At 42.8% G+C, this 24,665-nt stretch overlaps 1 protein-coding gene across 2 annotated transcripts in view; it reads left to right on the top strand.

Annotated features, from left to right (window-relative positions):
• ccdc88c (coiled-coil domain containing 88C) overlaps window positions 1–23,900 on the top strand; it is a 55,046-nt gene extending 31,146 nt beyond the window's left edge. Inside the window, exons 13-31 of one of the 2 annotated variants that reach the window (XM_079573336.1) lie at window positions 1,244–1,425; window positions 1,512–1,649; window positions 1,744–2,028; window positions 3,058–3,855; window positions 4,607–4,734; window positions 6,011–6,152; window positions 6,304–6,444; window positions 6,535–6,696; window positions 8,520–8,797; window positions 9,772–9,915; window positions 10,624–10,810; window positions 10,901–11,046; window positions 11,130–11,219; window positions 12,099–12,412; window positions 17,903–17,992; window positions 18,191–18,271; window positions 18,418–18,555; window positions 18,952–19,187; window positions 23,100–23,900. In XM_079573336.1, the coding sequence (XP_079429462.1) occupies window positions 1,244–1,425; window positions 1,512–1,649; window positions 1,744–2,028; window positions 3,058–3,855; window positions 4,607–4,734; window positions 6,011–6,152; window positions 6,304–6,444; window positions 6,535–6,696; window positions 8,520–8,797; window positions 9,772–9,915; window positions 10,624–10,810; window positions 10,901–11,046; window positions 11,130–11,219; window positions 12,099–12,412; window positions 17,903–17,992; window positions 18,191–18,271; window positions 18,418–18,555; window positions 18,952–19,187; window positions 23,100–23,834 (4,415 nt within the window). In that variant the 3' untranslated portion in view covers window positions 23,835–23,900. Of the gene's footprint in view, window positions 1–1,243; window positions 1,426–1,511; window positions 1,650–1,743; window positions 2,029–3,057; window positions 3,856–4,606; window positions 4,735–6,010; window positions 6,153–6,303; window positions 6,445–6,534; window positions 6,697–8,519; window positions 8,798–9,771; window positions 9,916–10,623; window positions 10,811–10,900; window positions 11,047–11,129; window positions 11,220–12,098; window positions 12,413–16,008; window positions 16,335–17,902; window positions 17,993–18,190; window positions 18,272–18,417; window positions 18,556–18,951; window positions 19,188–23,099 lie in introns of those variants that run through there. The other variant, XM_079573337.1, reaches the window with a different exon arrangement.
• Window positions 23,901–24,665: the final 765 nt, after the last annotated feature.

The raw sequence follows: 24,665 nt of genomic DNA, 5'->3' as shown, positions 1-24,665 counted from the left end.
AAATGTGTTATGATCCAAACTCATTCCAACACATTTGTAGTATCCCACTTCTTCTTCACAGGGACGACTTTATAGGCACATTTCTTAACTTCCAGGGTCACTGTACTGGGTCACTGTCACCAAAAAGTTTGCAAACTAACATGCAAGTTCATGAAATTGATATAAATTCTTCATAATTACATTATTTCCACAAATGTCTGAGTTTACAGTAAGCAGAATGCCCATCTCGGGTCGCCCGTTGCATTATGGGTATTGGAATTTCTTTTGGCTACCAAACAATATTGATCGTTAGCGTAAAGCAATGAAGAAAGCTCTGATGTGGACTGTTTTAACCGCTGGGAAGATGACGATTTAAAGTGTTTTTGTCATCACCGTGGAGCTTGTTGTATAATTTGCCTAAAGTCTATTTTTACAACCAGGGCTGTGACGGAGATAGACAGTAATGGAAAGAACTGATCGACCGTTCATACAAAGAGATGTTGTCAAAAGTGATGTCCAGTCTTGAAAGCCTCATGTCGCAGATATTCCACATACACATATAGGCTAGGCCATCTAAATTGACTTTATTTGTATTTTTTACGAGTGATCTGATGGTACAACATGGCTAATTGATCTCTAATTTGACAGACGGAAATGTACCCACTATATTTAACATCAACACCGTTTTGAAGCTTTTCTCTGTGATTCCAAGAGAAATTTAAATGATTTAAAAAGTGGCGGTGTCTGTGTCGGGCATATCCTAGGTCCTGTCGTCCCCCTGTCCACTATGGTCCACTATGGTCCGCTCCTGCCTACGGAGCCGCCATCCTGACTTTTCCCTCGCTTTCAAGATATTGACAACACAAATATTTTCAAGAAATGTCACTTGACACTTACAGTCTTTAAACCAATGCCCGTCAGCCTTACGGTTCACGGTTATGGCTCAATACATTTCGGTGTTCACGCTCCGCTACCTGAACTCGCTCACACATTTCAATGGTGGAGTGGTTTGTCTGGTAGCCGGAATTAGGAGCCTGATTGACCCACGCATGCGCAGTCGAGATGGGCATTCGGCTTACATACTAAAGGAGGACAAAGATTTTTTTTCTCTCCACCACTAGAAAAAGATGATCAGTTATAGGGCCTTTAAAGTCAACCTGCCTGAACCTAACATGTAAATACATCCATAAAGATTACCAGGACTATTCAAATGATTGCTTTCATACATCCAGACATAATAGTGACATCGTATCTCTCATTTCAGCCCGTAAGTCGTTGGTCCACGAGTTGAACGAATGCGTTTCCAGTCGCGTTTTGAAGCTGGAGAAGGAGAACCGTGAGCTCCAGGCCTCGATCGAGAGACTGAAGGAGGACAACCACAACCTGCAGGAGAAACAGCTCCACACACAGGAGCTGGACCGAGAGAACCAGAGCCTCAGCAACAAGGTACTTCGGGATGTTGATGAGATACAAAATGGTGCTTTTACAATTACTCTTCACTCACATCTCATGCTTCTGCCCGGCCTCTGTAGTTGGAGCGTCTTCAAGGCCTGCTGGACCAAGAGAGACTGACCAATCAGGACATGGAGTCACTGGGAGAGGAAATACTGAAAGAGAAGCAAGTTTTAGAGCGAGAGATGCACCTCGTCAAAGCAGAGAAGGACAGGCAGGTGGGTGAAAAGTGATACTGTGTTAACTGTGTGTCAGATCGTGCTAGAACCATCATTATTATTTCTATAAGTTTAACATCTTTTCCTCAATCAGATTGTGGAGTTGGAGAATGAGAAGAAGCACCTCTCCGATGCAACGGCCGCCCTCCGCGAGCGCGCCCAGGTGACCAGCGAGGCCCGAGTCCGCGAGGTGGAGACCGAAAACAGGAAACTCCACCAGAACATCACCGAATCCAACTCCAGACTGGTCGCCCTGGAAACGCAGCTCAAACTGTCCAATGAGGAGATGAAGAGGATCCGGGACAAGGCGTCCCGCTGTGAGGAGGTGGAGAGGGAGGCCGCGAGGCTGGAGAGGAGCAGGGACGCACTGAACAGAGAGGTCAGTAGGTGCTACCGATAAGAGATACAAGGAGAAAGTTATTGACCCAGACAAATGAGGTGGTGCGATTAAACCTTTCCCTTGTAGATACAGAACAAGAGAAGCAATAAATTGAGACTATGATAGATTTGTTGCGAATATTCTCTAGAATTACTAACATTGGGGATGATGGTGAAGGGGAGGAGATGGAGGCTTTTTTATGCCACTGCTGTGGATATGTAGCCAACATCGCAGGCCTTTGTGTGGAATACTGTATATGAGGAAGCATTATAGGGCTACATATTATCAGTAACCGTTTTAGTTATGTAGGAAGGGGCGAACAACGCAAGTATATGTGAATCACTGCTATTTATTTACAATCATGCACAATTATGCTGCTAATTTAAAGCAGCAGACTCACCTTTCATCTTCTCTGTGTAGCTCCTATTTCCTTTTTGCATCATGAACAGAAGCAGTGTAACTCGCATGAATCATCATCTTTCTATAACTTTCTTATTTCTTGCTCTGTTATGAATTTTCCGCTGTGAAAAACGTGGAAAATTTGTAACATGTTACAAATTAGGGCTGGACGATACTGCAAATAAAATGAATCACAATTTTCTTTCTCATATTGATTGATCTTGATTTTCTATTCAGTTTTATTGTTTCATAATTAAAATAAATACATGTAGCCAATTCATGAACTTAGACAGACCTTTTGCACAAACCACAGCTCAAATAAAATCAAATGTTTTCTCTAGTGTCATTTAACGCACAAAAATCTTCAATTCTCTCATTCAAACTGCAAACCGGGTCCCGTTTCTGCCCCAGACATGGCTGTGTTCATAAAGTCCCAGAGATTATGATTGTGATTGAATATCGATGAATTAAGCGCGAACACAAACCGGTGACTGAAGAGGGGCTAGGGTGCTCACAGGGACTACACCTATAATGCCATCGATCTAATGTTATGCCGAGTCCACAGTAGACTTTACTTTATGAAGCTAAATGAAGTAGCAATAACATAATATACATCTGCCTCTCTCACAGGTGACCTCTCTACGTGCCTGTAGCGAGCGCGCGGAGACCTTGGAGAAGCAGGTGGGTTCTCTGGAGCAGGAGGTCCACAGGCTGAAGCGCGAAGCGGACGAATCCCAGAAAGAGCTTCAGCGCCTGGGGAAGCACGAGACCGAGCACGGCCTGCTGGCAAAGGAGAACCTGGAGCTCCGATGTTCTTTAGAAAACCTCCGCTCCATGTCCGCTCGCCTCTCCTCGCTGCAAGAGGAGCATCAAAATGTCCAGAAAGAGACGCAGGAGCTGAGGAGGAAGCTGGAGGAGGCTCAAGAATTAGCACAGGGGGAGAAGAAACGAGCGGAGCGGCTGGAGGTAAACATGGCGGCTTTGAACCAGGAAAAACATCGACTGGAGGGGGATTTGGAGCGACAGAAAGAGGGGAAAGAAGACATCGAAAGAGAGAATAGAGAGATGCAGTGCAGAGAGGAGGAGCTGAGGAGGGAGCTGCACGAGCTTAAGGTGCAGCGGAAGCACTGGGAGGAAACTGACGAGGAGACCAGGAAGCTACAAAAGGATTTCGACCAGTCGGAGAAGAACAGGAAGCACCTGGAGAAGGAGAGCTGGCGAATGCGGACGCTGCTGGAGACCAAAGAGGCGGAGCTAGAGGAGAGGAGCCGGCGACTGGCTACACTGCAGAAGGAGGGCACGGCTCTGAGCAAGGAGGTGGATCGGCTGAAGGAGCTGTCGGTCAAAGCCAAGGAGGTGGAGCGGGAGAACAAGGAGCTGCAGAAGCAAGTGACCATCGATAAGAAGACGCTGGCCACTCTCAGAGAGGTGCGGACAGTCAGTAAAGTGGTTTAACTCAAATGCATGAACACATACACAAAAGATACAGATGTTTATGAGGATAATAATGATAATATTTACTCTGAAGTTGCTTCTTCTAGTACTATTTCCAGAACTAAGCCTATTTAAGTCCTGCTTTAGCCATAGCTTATAACTAGGGCTGGGTAACATTACATTTTTTCCTTACTTTAACAATACTTGTTTTTCGATATCGATACCTGAACGATTTGATAGATATACTAAAATATTTGTCATGTAGAACCCTAAAACAGATTAATAATGTTTTTTTATTCCTTTTCCTTCCATTTAATATCTTATACATTTGTATCATTTGTTTGCGGTCAACCAAGAAACTTCCTTATGCTACAAAGGGGTGGAAAAACTTTATTATTCATTATTCACACCGTTTTTAAACATTTTTTCCCCCAAATTTTCCAGGTTTTTCCCCTAAATTTCTTAAAATGTTTTTCCCCAATTTGTTTGCTATTTTTTGCCCCAAATTTTTACCTCCTTTTCCCACAATTTGTTCCCTTCTTTCTATTGTTTTTTTTTTTTTTTCTACTTGAATATAACAATTTTATATTTCTTTTTAGTACCAGCTTTCCGATACTGTACCCAGCCCTACTTATAACTACTCCTACTTCTTTTGTGTGTTGGTTCTGATATGTAAGTGGGACAGAAGGACTGTCTATATTCAAGTATCTCTTCCTCTGACTTGATCGTGGTCCTTGTCCCTCAGGAGTTGGTGTCTGAGAAGCTGAATTTCCAGCAGCAGAACGTGGAGCTGGAGCGTCTAAACGAGGAACTGGAGAAGATTGGACTGAACAGGGAAAAACTGCTGCAACAAGAGCACACGCTGGAGGACAGGTATTTACATTTACTCTCACACAATTTAAAAGGCTGTCGATCTGGCACTGTCGGGGTGTCACAAAGTAAAATGACATTCTGGTTTCTTGGCCTTTGTAACTTGTGACTCGTTTTCCAAGTCATTTCCGAGACTCATGACTCTACTCAAACATCAAAATTTAACAACTTTACCATTGTGCTTATGCTGCAATTTATTTGTTATGCTTAAAACTCACTGGTTCGTAAATATCTTATGTTTACAATACTGTATTGACAAAGATGAATTCTGCCAGCGCTTCAACCTCTCACCTTAACTGTCCACATTTTCTCCTGTTTGACATTACCCAAATCTAAAAGCTTTTTGAAAAGAAAAGGCAATAAAAAGAAAAGCAATCCAAAGCAATGGAAAAGCTTAAACATTTTAATGAAAAAGTGACGACAAAATGGCAGTTTCGGGTAAAGCCGATCTGGAGAAAATGCACTCGGTGACGGTGGGGGTTTAGATGTTAAAGGGATATTACAGGTTTTTTGAAATTGGGCCTCAAAGAGTGTTGTTGATTTCTGGAGATTTTCTTTTGTTTTAATTCATGCAGTCCTTATATTTGAAGAGTTTAGTAGTGCTAGGCTAGTGCATGTCTATGGTAACTATTAGCCTGCATTAAAAACCTCTTCATAATCATTGGGTCGTCCTCCAAACGTTGCCATATCTGATTTGTAGAAAGCTCCTTTGTGAATTCCACATGTAGAAATGTCAGCCGCAGGTAAACAAACTACTGTAGATCCGGTAGCCTAGCACATCACTCCACCGCTGCGTAGCTTACAACCAGGAAGCTGATTCTGCTCAAATAGAAGTTGTTTTAAATGCAAAATGGTTATATTTCAAACATTATTCAGTCAACACAGACATTTATATGGGTAGTCTGGTGTTATAAGTGATTTGCCTCGGGTGCTCTGTGCTTGGGTCAGACTGTTTTTAATGAAGGCTACTAGTTACCATAGACACGCGCTAGCCTAGCACTAACCTAGCACCACTAAACTCTTCAAATTGAAGGACTGCATAAATTAAAAAAATATATACAGTTGAGTATATCTCCAGAAATTAACAACACTCTGGATAACTAGGAAATGAGGCCCTATGTAAAAAATCCTGAAATATCCCTTTAAGAAAAGCAATTTTTTAGCTCTGAATGTGAACAGGATGGTGATGATTTATTTGTGATGCTTCATATTTTCTCACATTGTTGATCATGAAAACATGTGCCTGTTTTTGACCCAGTTCTTTTGTTGGGATTATCAGCAGGTACCGGCTGCTGGAGTCCCGTCTGGAGGAAACGGTCCAACAAACAATGAAGCTGAAAGAGGAAAAAATATCGAGTTTGGAAAAGAAACTGGGGGAGAGCCACAGCCTCAACGCGTCTCTGCGCTCTGAGCTGACCTCTGTAAGAACCGTTTCTCACTGTCATATGATTAAAGGGAAGGTTTATGTTTTGGGGCAAAATGAATATTGCATAAACATCCCTTTTACCTGATGCAAAACTTCGCATTATGAATGTGCAGTGAATGAAACAATACCTGTGTGCCACTTTTTAGGTCCGACAAACGTTATCGCTGAACCAGGAGCAGGAACAGAACCACAATTCCCAGAAGCCTTCAGGAAACGACAGAGGTCAAGGGTCGGCGACGGCGGAACTGCTGCGAATCAAAGACCACCTGATTGACGTGGAGAAGAACGTAGGTTTATTGAGATCACGTACATTGTGTTGCTTAGTTATTTCCATGGCGTGTTAATTTTTGATGTGTTTATCATCCGTTTTGCTTCAGAACGCCTCGCTGCAGACGGAGAGCAGTTTGTTGAAGGACCAGCTGAAACAGATGGAAAATCAAACCAACTCCCTGAACAACCAGATCTCCACTCTACAACGCCACACCAGCACGCTACAGGAGCAGAACTCATCCCTGCACACCCAGACCGCCAAACTACAGGTGAATCCACATCACCCGCCTTACACTAGGTCACCTTTCAGCCGGCTCCCTGCTGTACAACATGGGCTCTGATAATTATAGCTGTCCATCAGTCTCCCTGTGCGGGCAGGCAGGCTCTTGTACTGCCCACTTGAAGTTTATCACCTACTTTGCTCGCTTGATAGTTGGTACTTCTAAACAGCACCTGCTTCAAGGAGTTAAGACTGTGGGGAAATGACAGTCTTAAGTCTTAAGTTTAGTACAAAGGAGCAGGTACTAAAAGCCTAATGTACGTATAATAATATAATAAGCACAGCTGTTTGCCAATCAAAGGGAAACCGTGTCCATCAAGTTTGAACACAGTCCATAAACAGCTTATTTCGACAAAGCAGACCCCATATATATGCAGAGTATTCAAATTTCTATATTCTTTCTGGTACTTTGGCGACACGGTGGCACAGCGGTTAGCGCCTGTGCTTCACAGCTAAAAGGTCCTAGGTTTGATTCCTTTCGGGGGCCTTTCTGTGTGGAGTTTCCATGTTCTCCCCGTGTCTGTGTTGGTTTCCTCCGAGTGCTCTGGTTTCCCCTACCACTAAAAACATGTACAATAGCTTTAAGGCACACTGTGTAACATTTTGGACTATACAGTACTGTTACCATCTGTACAAAACATGCTCCTAATGACCAGCTCGACACAGAAAATACTATCACTGCAGTGGGTAATGAAAAAATGGATTTGGATGCCTTTAGTGCCTTTAGTGCCTTTAGTCGACGTCTCCATGGAGACGAGCTGGAGACGTACCCACTCCTGGTAAAGTTGCAGTCATGTCTTAAGAGAGATGAGCCACTCACAGCAAAAGCACTTGTTTGTTTGTACATTTATGATGTATTTTTTAGGGCTAAAACGACTAATCGATTAATCGACGACTAATCGATTATTTGAAAGAGTAGACAACTATTTTAGTAATCGATTAATCGTTTTCTGGCTCACACAGACTAAAATGGAACAAAAATGACCAAAAAGAAATGTAGTATTTTTCATGAAAACCTACTTTGATTTTATATTTAGGGTCTGTTGTGGTTTGTACAATGTAAATTTCATGAATAGAGCCTTCATAAAACATTTCCCTTTAGTTAACTCCATCAACACTTCCTTAAACAGCGCGACTTAAGCTATAATGTGATAAAAAAAATTGAAAAAATAAAATTTTACTACACGATTCACAGCCAAGCAATTAATCTGTCAGAAAATAAATACTTGTATTTCAATTGTATCTGTTGGGTAAAATCTACGCGGTGCGGCTTTAATCCTCCGGCCAGGTGTTTCTGACCCAAATCTAGAAGCTTCTCGACTGGAGAGTAACAGTGTAATGTCTCATTTGAAAGAAAATTTACCATAACTTTTTGTCGTGTTTTCGTCTCTGTCGCTTTTTTGTTGCTCTTTTGTCCCTTTTTTTTTCTGTTGTTGCTTTTCTGGCATGTTTTCATCACTCATTTGACGTTTTTTTCAAGAAGCTATTAGGTTTGGGCAAAGCCAAACTGTAGAAAATGTGTGCGGTTTAGGGTGGGGATTAAGAGGTTAATAAAGTATAACTTAACCGTAACTCTTTTTCACCTTTCATTTACAATGTTTAGTTTTGTCCCTCACATGTTAGTCCCCCACCTATGATTTATTAATTAATAAGCTTAACATAATTATTCAACAGTGCAACATTTTTTTTGTCTGGTCCCGAAAAAAATGTCTGTCTGCTCTGACCCATAGCCGCTGGGTCAGTGCGTCGCCAGAACTTCAGTCTTGTCCATGCCATGACCCATCTCCTGACCCTCCCGCTCTGTATTCCCAGGTGGAGAACTCGACGCTGTCCTCCCAGAGCGCGTCGCTCATGGCGCAGAACGCGGTGCTGCAGGGCCAGGTCACGGCGCTGGAGGCCGAGGCGGAGACCTGGCAGCGGCAGAGGGAGGAGGCCTGGCGCGGCAGAGAGAGCGTGCTCAGCGACCACGAGCGGCTGCTGAGCGTGCACGAGAGGCAGGCGCACGAGTACGAGGCTCTGATCAGCCAACACGCCGCTCTGAAGGGGAAGCAGAGGGCGCTGGAGAACGAACACAGGACCGTACACAACAAGTGAGGTCAACTGTCGGTCAGATTATCATCATGTGATCAGGCCAATGTCTGGAAATCCATCAGAAAATGAGTTAAAGCAGTACTAAGTAATGTGTTTACCTTAATAAATCCTTTTCGTCGTCCCTGTGGGGGTAATGCAAGTGTTTATGGGATGATTGGAGGGTCTTTCATCTCCCCCTGGTGTCTCTGGCCAGGAAACCACACTTGCATCTTTCCCTGCACCGACCCAGAGGCCCCAATACACACTAATAGAATCACGAAGAAGAAGCTAACAGGCGAGCGGGCAAAGCTAACTGCGGGCTAGCGTCACTTTAAACAGTATTTACAACCAAGTTTGAGTGAAAAAGATTATTTCCATTGTATAATTGGATGAACAATATCCCTCTCTCCCTTCGCCTTTTCTGTCAGCGTAGTATTTACTCTCCAAGACAATTAATAAGTTAAAAAATCGCAACTTGCTACGACACCTGCAGTTGCGCTTGTGGCCTCTAGGGGCAAGAGTTACATAGTACTGCTTTAAAGCTTTGTTTTCTCATGGTCATTTCAAGAATATGAAATTTTTTACGGTTTGGTTGCTGTGAGTTCCATGAGATTTATTGTTGTACATTTTTCTCCTCAAGCAAATGTACTGAGAACATAACCACAACAACAGCGTGTTTCATTTTCCACTTAAAAGCATTACATTCACTGTGGTTGAAGACTGAGCAAACATTTCATCCTCTTTTTCTATTAAAAGTTAAGCCTCCAGCCAAAGATTTATTTTTATCAAGTTATACAGCATCTTTTGTATTGATCTTGTTTATCGGTCGTATTTCAGCTCATCATCGTCCCGTTTCCCACACATAAAAAGCTTTTTATTCCACATAACCCGTCAGCACTCTTGGCCTGAAAGCTTCCTTGTTCTGCGTCATCACTAACTGCTCCTCTCTGAACATATAATGAATGTTGCTGTCTGTGCTCTGTGAATGTTTCAGGTACTGCGTGTTGCTGCAGCAGAAGGACAAGTGGGAGAAGCAAGAGGGCCAGGGCCTGAAGGAGAAAGAGGAGCTGAAGCAGGAAGTCCAGAAGAGCCGACTCCTGCAGCAAGAAAATCTACAGCTCAAAAATGAAGTGGATCGGTACGGATTACACAACTACAGATGCGACACGCTCCAAATAACAGATTCAACATTGAAATTAAGGCTTGCGCACGCAAAAAATTGATCCAATTTTGTCTAATTCAGACCAATGGAGATTTATTACTGGCTTTGAGTTTTGTACTGTTACTAAGACTGGTTTATAATGGTTTAACAGTGCTTCTCATTGATAGAGGAGACGATGCTCCTCAAATTTCCTCCTTCATAGTTCAATACAATATCAATATGGTTTTACAAGGGATGCTTAATTCTGCAACAAATATTAAATATCCAAAAACTTTACTGAACCGAGTGCATTTTCTCCAGTTCGGCTTGACTCGAATAATAATGAATGGGATTATACAGAGTTTAATGTTAAAATTATGTATTTTCCTCCCCCTACATGTTCCAGCAATGTCTTAATGTGTAGAATGAGCTCAGACCTGTTCACCACAACTGCCTCTAAAATCCTACACTGTCAACAAAGTTGTTACTTCGGGTCCTAAGTGCCGTCATGCACGATCTTAATATAGAAGGTGCAGTTAAATGTATGACCTGAGGGGGCAGTAGTGAGTAAAAAATGTCCAACTTGCAGATTAATTAATCAGTTCAAACACAACATTGTTAAATATCTCTTTTGTAAAACCGTTTTGTTGTTTGGAGAACCCCTTCCTGTTATTTATATTGCGGTTTCCCTTTTTTCGCCTGCAGACTCACAGTGAGCCAGTCCCACCACTCGGAGCAGAGCGAGGGGCTCCAGCAGAGGATACTGGACCTGAAGAGCTCGATGAGCGCCGCGCAGCAGGAGGCGGGGCAGTGGATGTCCCGCTATGACTCCCTCATGGAGCAGCACCAGGGACTGGACCTCACCATGACCAAGCTGGACAACCACTGCGAGGTACGTGAGGGATTCAGATTCATCATACTGTACATAGTAACCTCACGCCCGCTGTTTCCCTCATCCGACCCTCTCCTTTGATTGTCTTAGCTCTTGAGTCGACTGAAAGGAAATCTGGAGGAGGAAAACCACCACCTCCTGAGCCAGATCAACCTGCTGAGCCAACAGAACCACGCTCTGCTGGAGAGGAGCATGGAGAGCAAGGAGCTGTACCATCAAGAGCAGAAGCTTTACATGTAACTGTCACCACAGAGCAACACATTCACGCAGATACGATTAACGTTATGAGTAAATTAAATGTATTACTTTGTTTTGGCAGTGATAAGCTCAACGCTCTCCGCCGGCAAAAGGAAAAACTGGAGGAAAAGATCATGGACCAGTACAAGTTCTACGATCCAACGCCCAAAAAGTAAGAGACTATAAACTAAATATGCAATTCAAAAGAACCATTACAAAAAAATACTTACAATGGATTAGATGGTTTAGAGTTTATATATGTGATATCCGGGCCTATCAATATGAAACAAAAATGGGTAAAACGGGATTAGAATAACCTAGGGACCTAAAAGTTACTGACATGACATCCTCGGAGTTTGAATCTGCCATGTCGGTAATTTGGAAGGTAAAAATTCCCCTGATTTTTACCTTTAGGGTTTGTCAGAGTTTGGAAAGTTTTTAACCAACCTAATAAAGTCATATTTCCAGTATATTTATGTCTGCATTTAAGCAGATTAAATAAAGGCTGTTTTTATCCATTTTAGAAAGTAGAAAAGATTAAAACTACGTCTTTACAGACGTGAACTGGGTGTACAGCCCCGTTGTCATGGCAGTGTTAGACAGGCCAACAAAGTTTAGATGGAGGAGGCTGTTTCAGAGCTAACGTATTAAAGGAGAAAGGAAACAGCTGTTTTATGGTCAGAGCAAAACCCCGCAGACTTGAGGCTGATGTCGCTCGACCTAGCATAAGCCATGCGGTAAGAAAAATAGCCTTTGTCGCTAAAACAAAGCTCACATAAACGATAATGAACACTGAATGATGACAACAAGCCTTTCATTCATTTCTGGAGATAAGTCGTGATTGCTTATCCCATGTGCACATAAAATTACCTGACGTCCAGGGGTTATTTCAGTTTTACCGACGTCCCCAGGTAATTCTAATCCTGTCCGATTAGAGCTTTTGTCTGCAAAAATGAACTGCAGTGTATGAAAAAGTGCTTGTATTTTTATGATCTGAAATTCCTACATAAAAGCCTCATTTCCTTTTGTGTCTGTGTGTGCGTGCCTTTAGGAAGAGTCAGTGGGCCGGCGCCAAAGCTTTCGCCAAACTCATCAAACCTCGCAAGGACACGAGCCGCGAGCGAGGAGACAGTGTTAAGGAGAGAGAACGGGCTAAAAGCGCCCCTGACATCCCCCTGCCCGCGCCTCCGCCCCTGCTGCCCCCGGAAACCCCCCCACCGGTGCCCCAGCGGACGACCAGCTCTGGCGACGCCGTCCACGGCAACGGTCTCCACGACAACAGCATCATCAGTGGTAACAGTAATCACGACAGCCACGCCTCCAGCCTGGGACCCCGCAGCCCGGCCCTCACGCCCATCAGCAGAGGTACAAGACACTCAATAATCTATATTCTTAAAATGTCACTAAATAGGATTAATGAAGATCTAAACCAGGACTAAAGCACAACTATAGCAGATTTAAACCAGATTTAATTTAGGACATGGGGGACACACTAGAGGAGTTTTAGCTCGGGTTTGGCCTGAAGTGTTACTTGCAAGTGCCCATGTGTTGTGGCGCCCTCGTGTGTGGTGTCAGTGCGATTGTGTTACTACTATTTGTCGGATCAGAGTCTCCAAACCCGAAATTGTAAGCAACAAAGCATGATATGTACAACTCTCGATTTGAGTGAACTCTCCGCCACAGGTGCTTCTCACCGTTCTAACACTGTAGCAGTTTTTAATATAAATAAAGCAGGATTGGATTGGATCCAGACTCATGGCACTGCTGCAGATACGAAACACATGAAAGGAAAGGCTAATGGCTTGTTTATTTGGGTCCAGATGGTCATGACTAGGGTTGGGTATCTATTCGGATTTCCCAAATCCATTCGATGTGATTCATTTCACAAGTGCCTGATTTCATTTGATTTGATTGTTTCTGTTAAAGGAACAGGCCACTGTTTTTCCATACTGAGATATGTTCTTACCTGAGCTTAGGCGACTTGATACGCACCTGTCTGGTCTTTGTGCCCGTGGAAGAGTGTGGTAGGTTCCAACTTTACCCTCCTTTGGAGCTATAGGAATATGTTGGGAGAGGCCAAATGCTAACAACATCTTTGGTCTTCCGTGCCCTCAGTCACGCAAAACGACTAGACAGGTATGCATCAACTAGTCTAGGCTCAGGTAAGAACATATAAAGTGGGGGAAAAAGTATTTGGCCAAAATCCAATTGAAAGTCTATGGGAAACTGATCAAATACTTTTTTCCCCACTGTATCAGTATGTAAAAACGGTGGCCTGTTCCTTTAAGGATATCACGCAGTACCAATTTCACTTTGATATGGAAGACATTCTCAGAAGAACTGATGAATATGAATTTTTACATCAAGAATTAACCCTATGCATTTACATTTATCTTGTACTTTTTATTTAACATGACCAAAACAAGTCACATGGCTTTATTATGGAAAAAAGACGTGTTAAAAGAATCGATTTTAATCATTATCAGGCTATTCAAAGGGAAATCGGTTCAATTGATTAATTAAACCCAGTCTTAGTCATAACCTTTCACTCACAGTTCTTAGGGTGTGACACAAATCTTTCCAAACAACAGGAACTGTGCGTCATGCTTTGAATCTGTCAGAATCATCTCGTCTGAGGGTTCATATGATTGAAAGATGATTCATTGTAGAATCGTGTTTGAGGTCAGTGCACTTTTGATTGAATACGGTATAGTTACACATTAGGCGCACATCCCATTGTTGACCTGTAGAGGGCACTGTTGGACAATCGATGACTAATGTGACCAGTAACAGGAAAACATCAGCAAATCTATTCTTTCACACCTCAACACCTCGTTTTGAAGATTATTTTCCTAGTTACCGGTACATCTTCAAGGTACCGGTAGACTCAAATGAACATAGATATTACAACAACAAAAAAGAAGAAGTATTGAATGATTTGTTTTGCTTTTCGAGATATGTTAAGGTTCACAGTACATGACCCTTAGCTAAGAAAATACGTCCATGGTTTACTTAGTCTTTATATATGTTGTTTTCCTTTAATCTATCCAGGTCAATATTTACAGAGAACAGCTGGATATGGGAAACATGGCCATTAGCATTAGAGATGACAGCGGGATTGTTTTTTCTTCAAATTCCTTTGATTGCAGTCGCTGCTTTTTGTTGTAACATGTCAGAACAATCACGGCTCAGACAAGGATAATGTGAAGATGTTTAAGCTTTTATTTAGAAGAACAATAAAAACGGACGCTTTTCCCACGTCCTGAGAGATGAAAATTGTCACCTGGAGCTTGTAAAGAGCAAGTGTGAGCCATTATTCTGCTATGAAGGGATAAATCAAATACAGAGCGAGCTAAAAACACCAAAAACAGAACGCACAAATGGAGGAAATAGTAACAAACTGTTTATCTGATCATTGGTGATTATGCAGGGTTTCTGAGAGTGTTGAAAGAGTTAACAGTTTCAGTAGTTTAGTTGATAGGGACGATACAAAAACACAGACGAACTGTAGCAGAAGTCTGATGCGTCACCGTGCTTATCAGAAGCAAATTTGCAGCACTCGTCCTTGGAATGGCTTTTAAAAAGAGATGAAAGGACTGTGACTTTTACAGACCTCCCATTCCTCTTCTGAACAAAGCAAAAGAAGACAGACACACAACACTAAAGATGAGTACCGTGCTGCTGCTAGAACATCCAGGATTTCACATGTTTTTTTGAAGATGCCAAATCCTGTCCACAGATTGGCACCTCTCACTGAAAATACAGTTTAGGAAGAGAAAAAAAAAGTCCTGAAAGGCACCTCACAGTCTCCACTTGCAGCTGCTCGGGTACATCCAATACACGAATGCACTCAAAGACTCTGTGGCCAGTGCTTTTAGAAAATCAGTTCTGTTTTTGTAAGTTTTGTAAGTTATAAAGTGGGATTGTGGCATTGACTCTAAATGTCCTGGGAAATATTAACAGGTCAATCAGTTTTACGGCATTGGTTTCAGCAATTTAGCTGAAATTGTACATAATCCTTCACTCAAAATTTTGCCCAATTTGATTTTTTGTATTGAAATTTCCCCTCATGACTTTGATGGAATTTTTGTAAATGTTAAAGGTGCATTATGGAACTTTTTATGCAAAACTTTATATGTGTGCGTAATTTACCTTCTTGTGACCAATGGCTGTATGAATGGTCAGCATGGTGCCTTTACCTTCGATCACAGTGGACATACACGGTAAACAAGTTGCTGATTGACAGAGAAATGACAAGGTCACTCGCTGTCCTGCTATGTTGTAATTCAATCTACAGTGACACGTGCAGAGGTTAAGTCAGATATTTCACTGATATTCTGTGCGCTTTAGGCCCGCCTGTTCAAACTGCTCCAATTGCTCTGTGAACGGACTAACCTCCCTGCGTGGAATGAATGGGGAATAGTATAAGAGAGCCAGGCAAGATCACAGTGGCCTCTACAACGCTCCAAGATCAATAGTTTTGTAGGTTTTCTCATGAGAGGGTCCGTCAGCAGTGAAAACTCTAAAATGAATCGATCCTGGAGAATCATGGAGGTCACTGGGATGGACATTAAACCCACCAAAAGCTCTAATGCGCACTAAGATTATTATTTTTTTCACATAAAGTTCCATAATGCATCTTTTAACATGAAATATGCACAAATATGGATTCGATCTGACTTTCTGCTACTTAATAATAATCTCCTCAAAACATCCACTCGTTTATCGACAGGAATCTCTCGTAGAATCTTCTCTTTCTTCCTCAGTGAGTCTTTTCTGGGTGCGGTGCATGACTTTTCCACTTTGACTTTGGGGTTTTTTCTGATTAATCATACGTCAATCTTTTGCATGATGACTTAATAATGAATGTGATCAAAATGATTAACTTGTTTTCATGTCATTTACTCATCCTCTCACCCATCTCCCTCTGTCTCTCTGTCTCTCTCCATCCTTCCTTCCAGCCACCGCCGCTCAAAGGCGCTTTCGTTTCTTCCGCAGTAAAAGCCAAGACAAGCTCCTTCCCTCCTCTCCCCCTCTTTCTCCTCTCTCCTCCTCTTCCTCTCGCTCTTCTCTCTCTCTCTCTAGACGTCTCCGATTTTGGTCCTCCACCGACATCACAGCCTCCTGTACTGACGACACTAGGCAACCCTCCCCAGCCAACGAAGTTTTTTAATATCCCCCCAAATCATTCTCATCATTTTTAACCATCCATCACTCACCCAAGCGTCTAAAGCTCATGGAAATCTATATTTTTTTACACTTCAAAAGCACTTTCGCCGTCACTTCTTGCACAAACACAGACACTGAAGCCACATAGATGCATGGCGCAGTTGAAAGCGAGCCGGTTTTTACTCGTAAGTGTTGAAATCTGCCATGGATGTGTGCACAAATGCTTCTGTCCCGCTGCATGTCCTCCCCTGAAGAAGATTGCCTTGAACTAATACCTTTGCAAACCCGTATGTCGTCTCTCGCCTTTTGCTAATCTCGCAGAACAGATGAACCGCTGAACCAGAGCAGTGCGTTTGCAGTCAGTTGTTTCGTCATTTTCTCCTCCACTGACGCCGTTTCTAATAGTTTTGGCTGATCTTTCTGGGTTCTGTGGCTCCCTCTCTGTCCAATAACGTGATAGAGTAGATTTTGATGCCACTGCAGGGAGAACATTTTTGGCTGTTTATTGAAGTTTTATCTGATATACCCGTCAACAGTTTTAAAGAAACACACCAATAACAGCTACAATGGAGTGATTTGCCTCCAGTGAAGCCCCGCCCACCACCTCCATTGTACATACTCTAATGCAGTGGTTCCCAAAGTGGGGTCTGGGGCCGCAGAGGCTCTACAAGGGGGCCCCCAAAGCTTGTCTACAAAACAAGTACATTGAAAAAATATAGATTTTGTACGGACATTTATATTCATTTAAAACTTTCAACCAGTATTTTATCTACAGTCATTGCTCGAGGTTGCTTTTAGTGTAATTTTAGTTGTAAAATTACACAATTTGCACAAAACAGAGTAAATATATTATCATTAGGGGGCCCTGAGAGATTTTCGGATCATTAAGGGGGCCGCAATGTCCCGGACTTTGGGAATAGGGTTCCCAAAGTCCCAGGGTTCTCTGCACAGAATGTTGTACCTAATTCCCCATCATGACTGTTTCCTGCTCCCCTTTTTCACACAATTAAACAAACATTTAAAAAGTACAATTTAAGAAATAAAGCCGTGTTAGCCATCGGTTTACAAGCCTTTAACTCCGAGACTAAAACACCGGGACTGTCTCGAATTCATGGCTCCAGTCCTGGGCAGCTTACTCTGCATTGGAATAAAACACTTCACATTCTATGCAAAAAACCTATTGGCCTCCTGTGCATGTTTAGGTTCAGAGACACAGAGAGAACGGGCAAAGAGAGAGCCACTTCCGCCCAAATAATGTTATCTTAAAAACAAGACAGAGACAACTGACTGCTAATCTAAGCTGGTCTGCTTTCCGTGCTTCAATTAACCTGCTTTTTGGAATTATATATCTCTGAATCACAGTTTAGCCCCTGCCAGTTATTCCTGATAAAGGTAAATGGTAAGATTAGTTAGAATTTCTATAAAATAACTGCACATGTCTGTTTGCTGCCTCTGTCAAGACAAAAAGATGCCACAGCATATAATCTTCAACCTGTATTACACAAATAGGAAACTGTCGAGTCGTCCTGCACTCCAAAGAAAATCTGCTTAGAGTCACATTCAGCCCCTCGTGTTCATTCCTGCACAGCCAGCTCCGTGCTTCCCGTATGCGTGTGTGGCGTCGCTTGCACAGAGCCGCCCGGTGTCTGTGATTTGCTGCTTATTGGATTCCTATTGATGTTTCAGGACTAAACGATCGGGGCCGAGCGGGACACAGAGGAGGCACCCCGGGAGGCAGCAACGAGAGCGTCAACGGGGAGGATGGCCACGGACAAGGTGAAGGGAAAATAAAAAAGCTAAATGGGCAAACTCTTTTTAAGAAGTAGATTAAACATGTTTTTTTGAGTAGAAGTTTTCATCAGAGTAAATATTTGTTGCTGATGTTTCTGTCACTTGCCCCTTTTCCAAACACAGCCCTCAGTATATATTGCTTTTGAATAAATGTATGAAATATTGCTTTGTTTCCATCTTTAGGTCCGGCGTACAGAGCCCTGAGCTCCACCCCGAACCTTCAGTCAAACAGCTCCAGACAAGTCCCCGGCCGCAGAACCAGAGGTAAAAATCTACAACTTCTGCTCCTAATTAAGATTAAAATACGTTCTTATAATGTAATGTTAATGGGCAAGTTTTAAAACATGAAATGCCGATGCAAATGTGTCCAAAAGTATTTAAAAAATGAATAAAGCTTGATTTGTTTGCAGGCCTGTTGTACGATGAAGACCCGCGCCACACATCGACGGACTCCATGTTTGGTTTCCATGGTAGCGCTGGCGGTCGCCCGGGGTCCGCGGATTTCAGCCACAACACGTCCAGCTCCAACTCTCCGGTCAACTGTAGAGGTACGGGCCCACACTGATTGTAATTACTGTACAGTGTTCATTACTTTTGACTATTTCCTTGTGATATGTGATAAAATGACTCCTAAAAAAAACTATACAACTGGTTGAACTATAATGTTATAAACAATACACTTTTTGAGGTTTTAATTGTGTCATAATGTTATATTCTCCTCAAAAACATGGCTTGAGTGGTGTTTATTTCAGTAATCCTGCATATTCAGTCCATCTCCCTCAAAACGCCAGCCCACAATCCGGTATATGCCACACAGAGATGTCCACAAAGTCCAATGAGGTTTACTAAACTTGTTCAGATCTTGTCCATATTTGCTGCTAACTAATGATTTCTCAAAAGTCCATCAACTAAACTGTTTGTGCTGAATGTTTTTTCGTCATCAGACCCCGCGGATCGTCAGGGCCGCTCGGCCAGCCTCTCCAGTGATGACGTCATGTGCGCGGGCCAACAGAAGCAGAGTCTGTCCCGGAGCTCCACCCTCCCGTACGACCACACGCCGCAGAAAGCCCAGCCGCAGAGAGGGGCTCCCAGGCCCAAGGGTCGCCCCGGGTCCCCCAGCAATGACATGGTGACGCTGGAGGAGTTTCTGCACGAGAGCAACCTGCAGTCGCCTCCTGTGGTAATTTTACTTTCAGATTCATGAGATATATTTTGGAAACAGGTCAGTGTTGGTTTATATAAAATGTGCACAAGTGACCGAGAGTTAAGACGTACGGCGCACCATGTAAGCTGATGATGCAAAGATTTTTTTTTTAAACTTTTTGGACATATTTATTAACACATTGAGTGCCGCACTGTTTTGGGGTTTTATGCAACACCTTTCTGATTAACTCATCTCCTCCTCTCTCCTCTCTGGACGGACACTAACGCTATGGGAAGAGGCAAATGCCTAAATAGAATCGTTTCAAGTCAGTTTTCAAAGACGACATTGTTGACACGTTTTGAAACACCGCATGTTATCGATCGCTTTTAATCGCGAGGGCATTTAAACAGCCTGGTTCTCGGATTGAAGACTTCAAAATGTTTTTCAGACGTCTTTGGACCGATTTTGACCATTTAAAAACTAAGAGAAACGTTAAAATCTCCACTGTTTCCATCTTTCCACGGGAAGCCGCTCTGCTTTGTTAAACACGCTCCACAGAGCGAGAGCGAAGTGTCGGGTTTACAGCTGTTCACTACACAACACCACGCCCCCTCGGACAAAAAAAAAATAGAAAAGAAACGCAAAAATGTATAGAAAATGTCCAGATCCTGACTCTTCACAAGTTTTTGATCGTCCTTTATTTCACTTCTGTTCATCACAGAACTACCAAAACCACACATGAGTAAGTGTAAGGAAAAATACACAAAAAACGGTTACAGACATTCCCTGTGGCATTGTTTTGTTTCTGCAACATAAAAAGTCCAGTGGTGTTATTTTTTTGCTAATTAATGTTAATGTTGGGAAAGCCTTCTCCAGCAAATCCCAAAGATTCTCAATGGGGTTAAGATCTGGACTTTAGTGGCCGATCCATGTGTGAAAATGATGTCACATGCTCCTCTTTCATAACTTGAGTCTGAAGAATCCTGGATTTGTCGCCTAGGAAAATGCCCGTGCCTTCAGTGAGGAGAGAAATCTCTGTTGAAATAACTATTCAGTGTATTCTGCTGACCTCATCCTTTAACCACATCCTGTTGCTGAACATAAACCTGACCAACTGCAGCCACCTCTTTTTTTGTATACAAACTAGATATCAAGAGTATGAAGTGAACTCTACACTTTTTTAGTAATACAGCGTCCTGAGACATTTAGCTTCAACATCGACAGTGAAATCTCATTACCTGCAGCCCTCACAATGAGAGACGGATCATTATTTACTGGAGTTAATGGGTTTTATCACAGAGCACTCAGTTACCAGCTCCTCTGAGTGAAACCGCTTCGATAATGGCCATTACTCTCTCTTAACTCCCACTCCCTTTCTCTTTCTTTCTCTTTTTATAAAGCAATAAATAGACTCGTTGTGACACTTTCAACTCTTGATCTTGTTTTTTGCCGTTCGAAGCGGCTTGTTTTTTTGTTCCTAAATTAATATTTTCTTAATCTGACAGATGCCAATCATTATTTCCGTGGCATCGGATGAAAGAATGAGGCGAAGCTAAAGCGGCGACTTTATAAACATTCTGGAGGTTCATTCAGAGGTTTTCCAGGGACATATGAAAAAGCAAATACGTGCAATTCAAAGTCTTCGATGCTCTTTGTTGTTTGTTTAGGATACAAGTTTGAATGAAGACCGCCGTAACTCTTAACTCCGCTATTTGTCGGGAAATGACCATGCCAGACTCCCCAGGTTTTACTCACGGCTTTAGTCATGTGTTGGATTATGACTAAGCAACAAAAACATTATCAGTCATCTCACCTCAAAGAAAGCGTCTCTTGTTGTCTATGATGTAAACCGCAACAAATCAGCGGCTTCATTCCTGTGTCGCAGAGGTTCTGTGAGAAGAGCTCTGAGAAGTCTCAACTGATGGGGGAAAATAGGGAGTTTAGGTAAATAGAAATATGAATCGCTCAGGATGTAACCAATCTGGCAGGGGTAGGCAACATGAAATTCAGCCCAGCTTGGGCTTAAATCTTCTGAGCTGCATTTCCTTTAAAAAAAATCCCTTGGAGATCGGCCACACTTGACTTTAGGTCCATATGATGTACAATACTGTAAAAAGAAAGTAGATTAAATCGTATAAAAAGTGGTTACCATGGAAAAACCCGGTGCTCCGTTGGGAGGACCCGTCAGCCAACAATCTTGCCTAACTCTGCAATATGGTGATCACAACCACGACACTGTCAATAAAGTAAAAGACGTGATCTTCATAGCAAACGTAGGAGCTCTTCAGGCTTGTAGGAGAAATCAAATTCAAGGCAAGAAGAAGCTGAGGCACTTTGTATGGGAGGAACATTTTTTGTAGACTGACATTTCATCTCGAAAAGTCTGCATCAGGATTGAGTGCCTCAGCTTCTTCTTGTCTTGAATTTGATTTCTCCTACAAGTCTGAAGAGCACCGGCGTTTATGAAGATCACGTCTTTTACTTTATTGATACAGTGTGATCACTATATTGCAGAGTAGGGCTGGGCGATATATCGATGTTTAAGATATATCGATATATTTTTAAATGAGATATGGAGTTAGACCATATCGCGTATATCGGGATAATTCAAATTCAGACGAGCTATATAGTTACCAAAAAGAAACAAGTAATCTCAAAATGTTTTTTTATCTTAAACTGAGTACTTTATTTTGTTATCTCATGTATAAATGCAGCCCTCAGAAAAAAAATGCCCTATTTTATTTATCTTAATTTTATTTTTATCCAAGACATTTGTTATTTAAATGTGCACTTTACAAAGCTTTGTTATCCAGTGTTTATGTTTACATTTTATACTGAGTTTTCAATAAAATTACTCGTATTTGGCTTTGGCTTTGACTTAGCATTTCCTTTCACAGTTCTCACTTTGCGAAAAAATATAGGGATATATATCGTATACCGATATTCAACCTAAATATATCGGGATATGACTTTTGGTCCATATCGCCCAGCCCTATGGCAGAGTAGGCAAGTTTGTTGGCTGACGGGCTCTCCCACAGTCAAACATATCCACGATAACTCATTCTTTTATTATATGAACTTAAGAGTATTCATCATATGGACACAAAAGTTAAGTCTGGAAGTTCTCTCTTTGGGTCTAGGAAGTTCTTTCTTTAAAACATTTTGTTAAAATAAAATGCATTGCTTTGTTTTGCTTAAAATAAACACTACATAGACCATAATCAAGTGTTTCATCCCGAGCAATTACACATTTGATTCTGATAATCTGAAATGTGAAAATAATAAAAGCACTTACGGCAATTGATATCCTACCATTATACTGCTATGTAATATACTGTGGAATTTTGATGATGCAAATTCGATCCATACTGTTCAATATTAAGTGTCACAAAGGTTGTCTCCGCTGCACAGGAAAAAGAGCTAAAAAAATATGAGCATATCATTCCAATTTTAGCTTCTTTGCGCTGATTTCCTGTTCATTTTAGAATACATTTTCAAACCTTAAATGGACCGGCCCCACAGTATATCCCTGGCGTCATCCAAATTTATCCACCCCCACTCATCGAGGTCCGAGGGCCAGCTCCAGCTCGCGGTGCGTGAGATTAGTCTTGAAACCGGGGCGGACGCGGCGTTCTCTGTGGTCAGCCCCAGACTCTGGAACACTCACACTTTGGATCATTTCTTATGTTTGGGTTTTAAAGTGGGAGGATCATGCTAGATTAACTTTTTAGAGCTTTTTTTTTACCATGTTACAATGTTGTTCTCTCATCAAAGATATACCTGGAGTTGTGTTTAGAGTCTCTTGAACTTTTGCTAAGCTTAATCCTTTTATCGCAAAGTAAAATCACTACAGCCACGTGAGAAACTACTGGATGGTCCGGATCAGCTCTTTTCTTTTGCATTTTCTAACCAATAAAAAGTTAAGGTTGATTATTTGTTGTTTTCCAGGTTTCGACAGGAAGCCGGGAGGACCTGATGCCCGACTATTTCACCCGGAGCCCCGCCCACCCCTCCGCCTCCAGAGAACAAGCCACGCCCACCAGCTACGTCACTCCCACCGTCCAGTCGTCGTCCAATCAGAGGCCGGGACAGAGCGTGAAGCCCTCCCCCCGGCACCCCGTCGGCCAATCCCCCGCCTCCAGCCAAACCGTGACTCAGCGGAACGGCCAGTCGCTGAGCAGGACCTTCAGCTTGGCCTCTGCCGACTTACTGCGCTCCAACGGCCCCGACGCTTTCCGCGGCAACGAGGGATCCCCCGCCCAGTCGGACGGCGTCGTGCGGCGTCCCGGAGGAGGTGCGGCCGGCGCGAGGGAACGCCCGCTTTCCGCGCGGCTCGCCGGCCCGACGACTCACGGGGACTCGAGCTTCCTGCACACGCCCATCCACCACTCGTCCTCCCTCAACCTGCAAACGGACCGACACCCGGAGAGAGGCAGAACGACGGCGGCTGCCACCGCGCGAAACGGCAGCAGCCATCACCGGGGAGAGGTCGCCATGGTCACGCCGGTCCGAGCCGTCCCCGCGCCGCGACCGGACGAGGACGGGCAAAGGGAGAACCGCGAGTTGAAGAAAGACGGCGACCGGACGAGGAGCAGCTCTGTCGAACGGCCGAAAAGCACGCCGGCCTCTCCGGACCCCGACAACGACCCGCAAACTGTGTGGTACGAGTACGGCTGCGTTTAAACGGTATCTATGGAAACGAAAGTGAAGTTTGTGGAACGCTCAAAGCCCTAATGGGAGAGAGACGACATTGTGCACAAAAAAACGCAACATGATGCACATTATGTTGCTCAAAAGTTGCACATGGGATCAAAAACTGGACATTTTGTTGAATTTTTGTCTGGACAAAAATTGAAGTTTGTTGATCCTAAACTTCTCTAGCTTTTGTGGGGAAATGAAAACTCAAAGCGCTGGAGAAAACTGCAACTTGAAGTCAGTTCTGTGGCGAACAAGACTCATCAATCAAAGAATGAATTACGGCCTGGAAAATGTTCTGAACGAAAGTCGGAGAGTTTGCTTTGATCCTGACATTCAAGTTGGGAGTTTTGCTTGGATTAATTACAACACAAAGACAGTTGATAAAGTCGGATAAAATAGAAGTTTACTAATCCTAAAATCGCAGCTGCTCGTTGATCTCTACAAGATCTTTGGTTGCCGTGATCGGATTGTGCTACGAACAAAATCTGGAACAACCTGGGGATGAAAACTGGATATACTCACTTCTTTTTGAAAGGTTTTTACCACATGAGCAACCCAACACTAAACCCTGTCAATGGGCGCCACTAATTTATTGTCCGATGTTTTTAATACTACTCAGCAAATGGCCTTATGAATCCCATATGAATTTGTTTTGGACCGACAAAACTTTAAATGGTGAAATTGAACACTATGTATGGGCTGTGTCTATGAGCTGGAACGTGTGTGCGCTACAAAATCGAATATCTGTGTCTTTTAAAATGACAAATTCAAAAGATTTTACAGCATTTATGTCGTTTATAGCCATTTTTCATACTT

Source organism: Gobius niger (genome assembly GCF_951799975.1).
Source record: "Gobius niger genome assembly, chromosome: 16".
Taxonomy (NCBI): domain Eukaryota; kingdom Metazoa; phylum Chordata; class Actinopteri; order Gobiiformes; family Gobiidae; genus Gobius; species Gobius niger.
The sequence above is the reverse complement of the archived record's forward strand: the minus strand, read 5'-3'. Positions and strand labels throughout refer to the sequence as shown.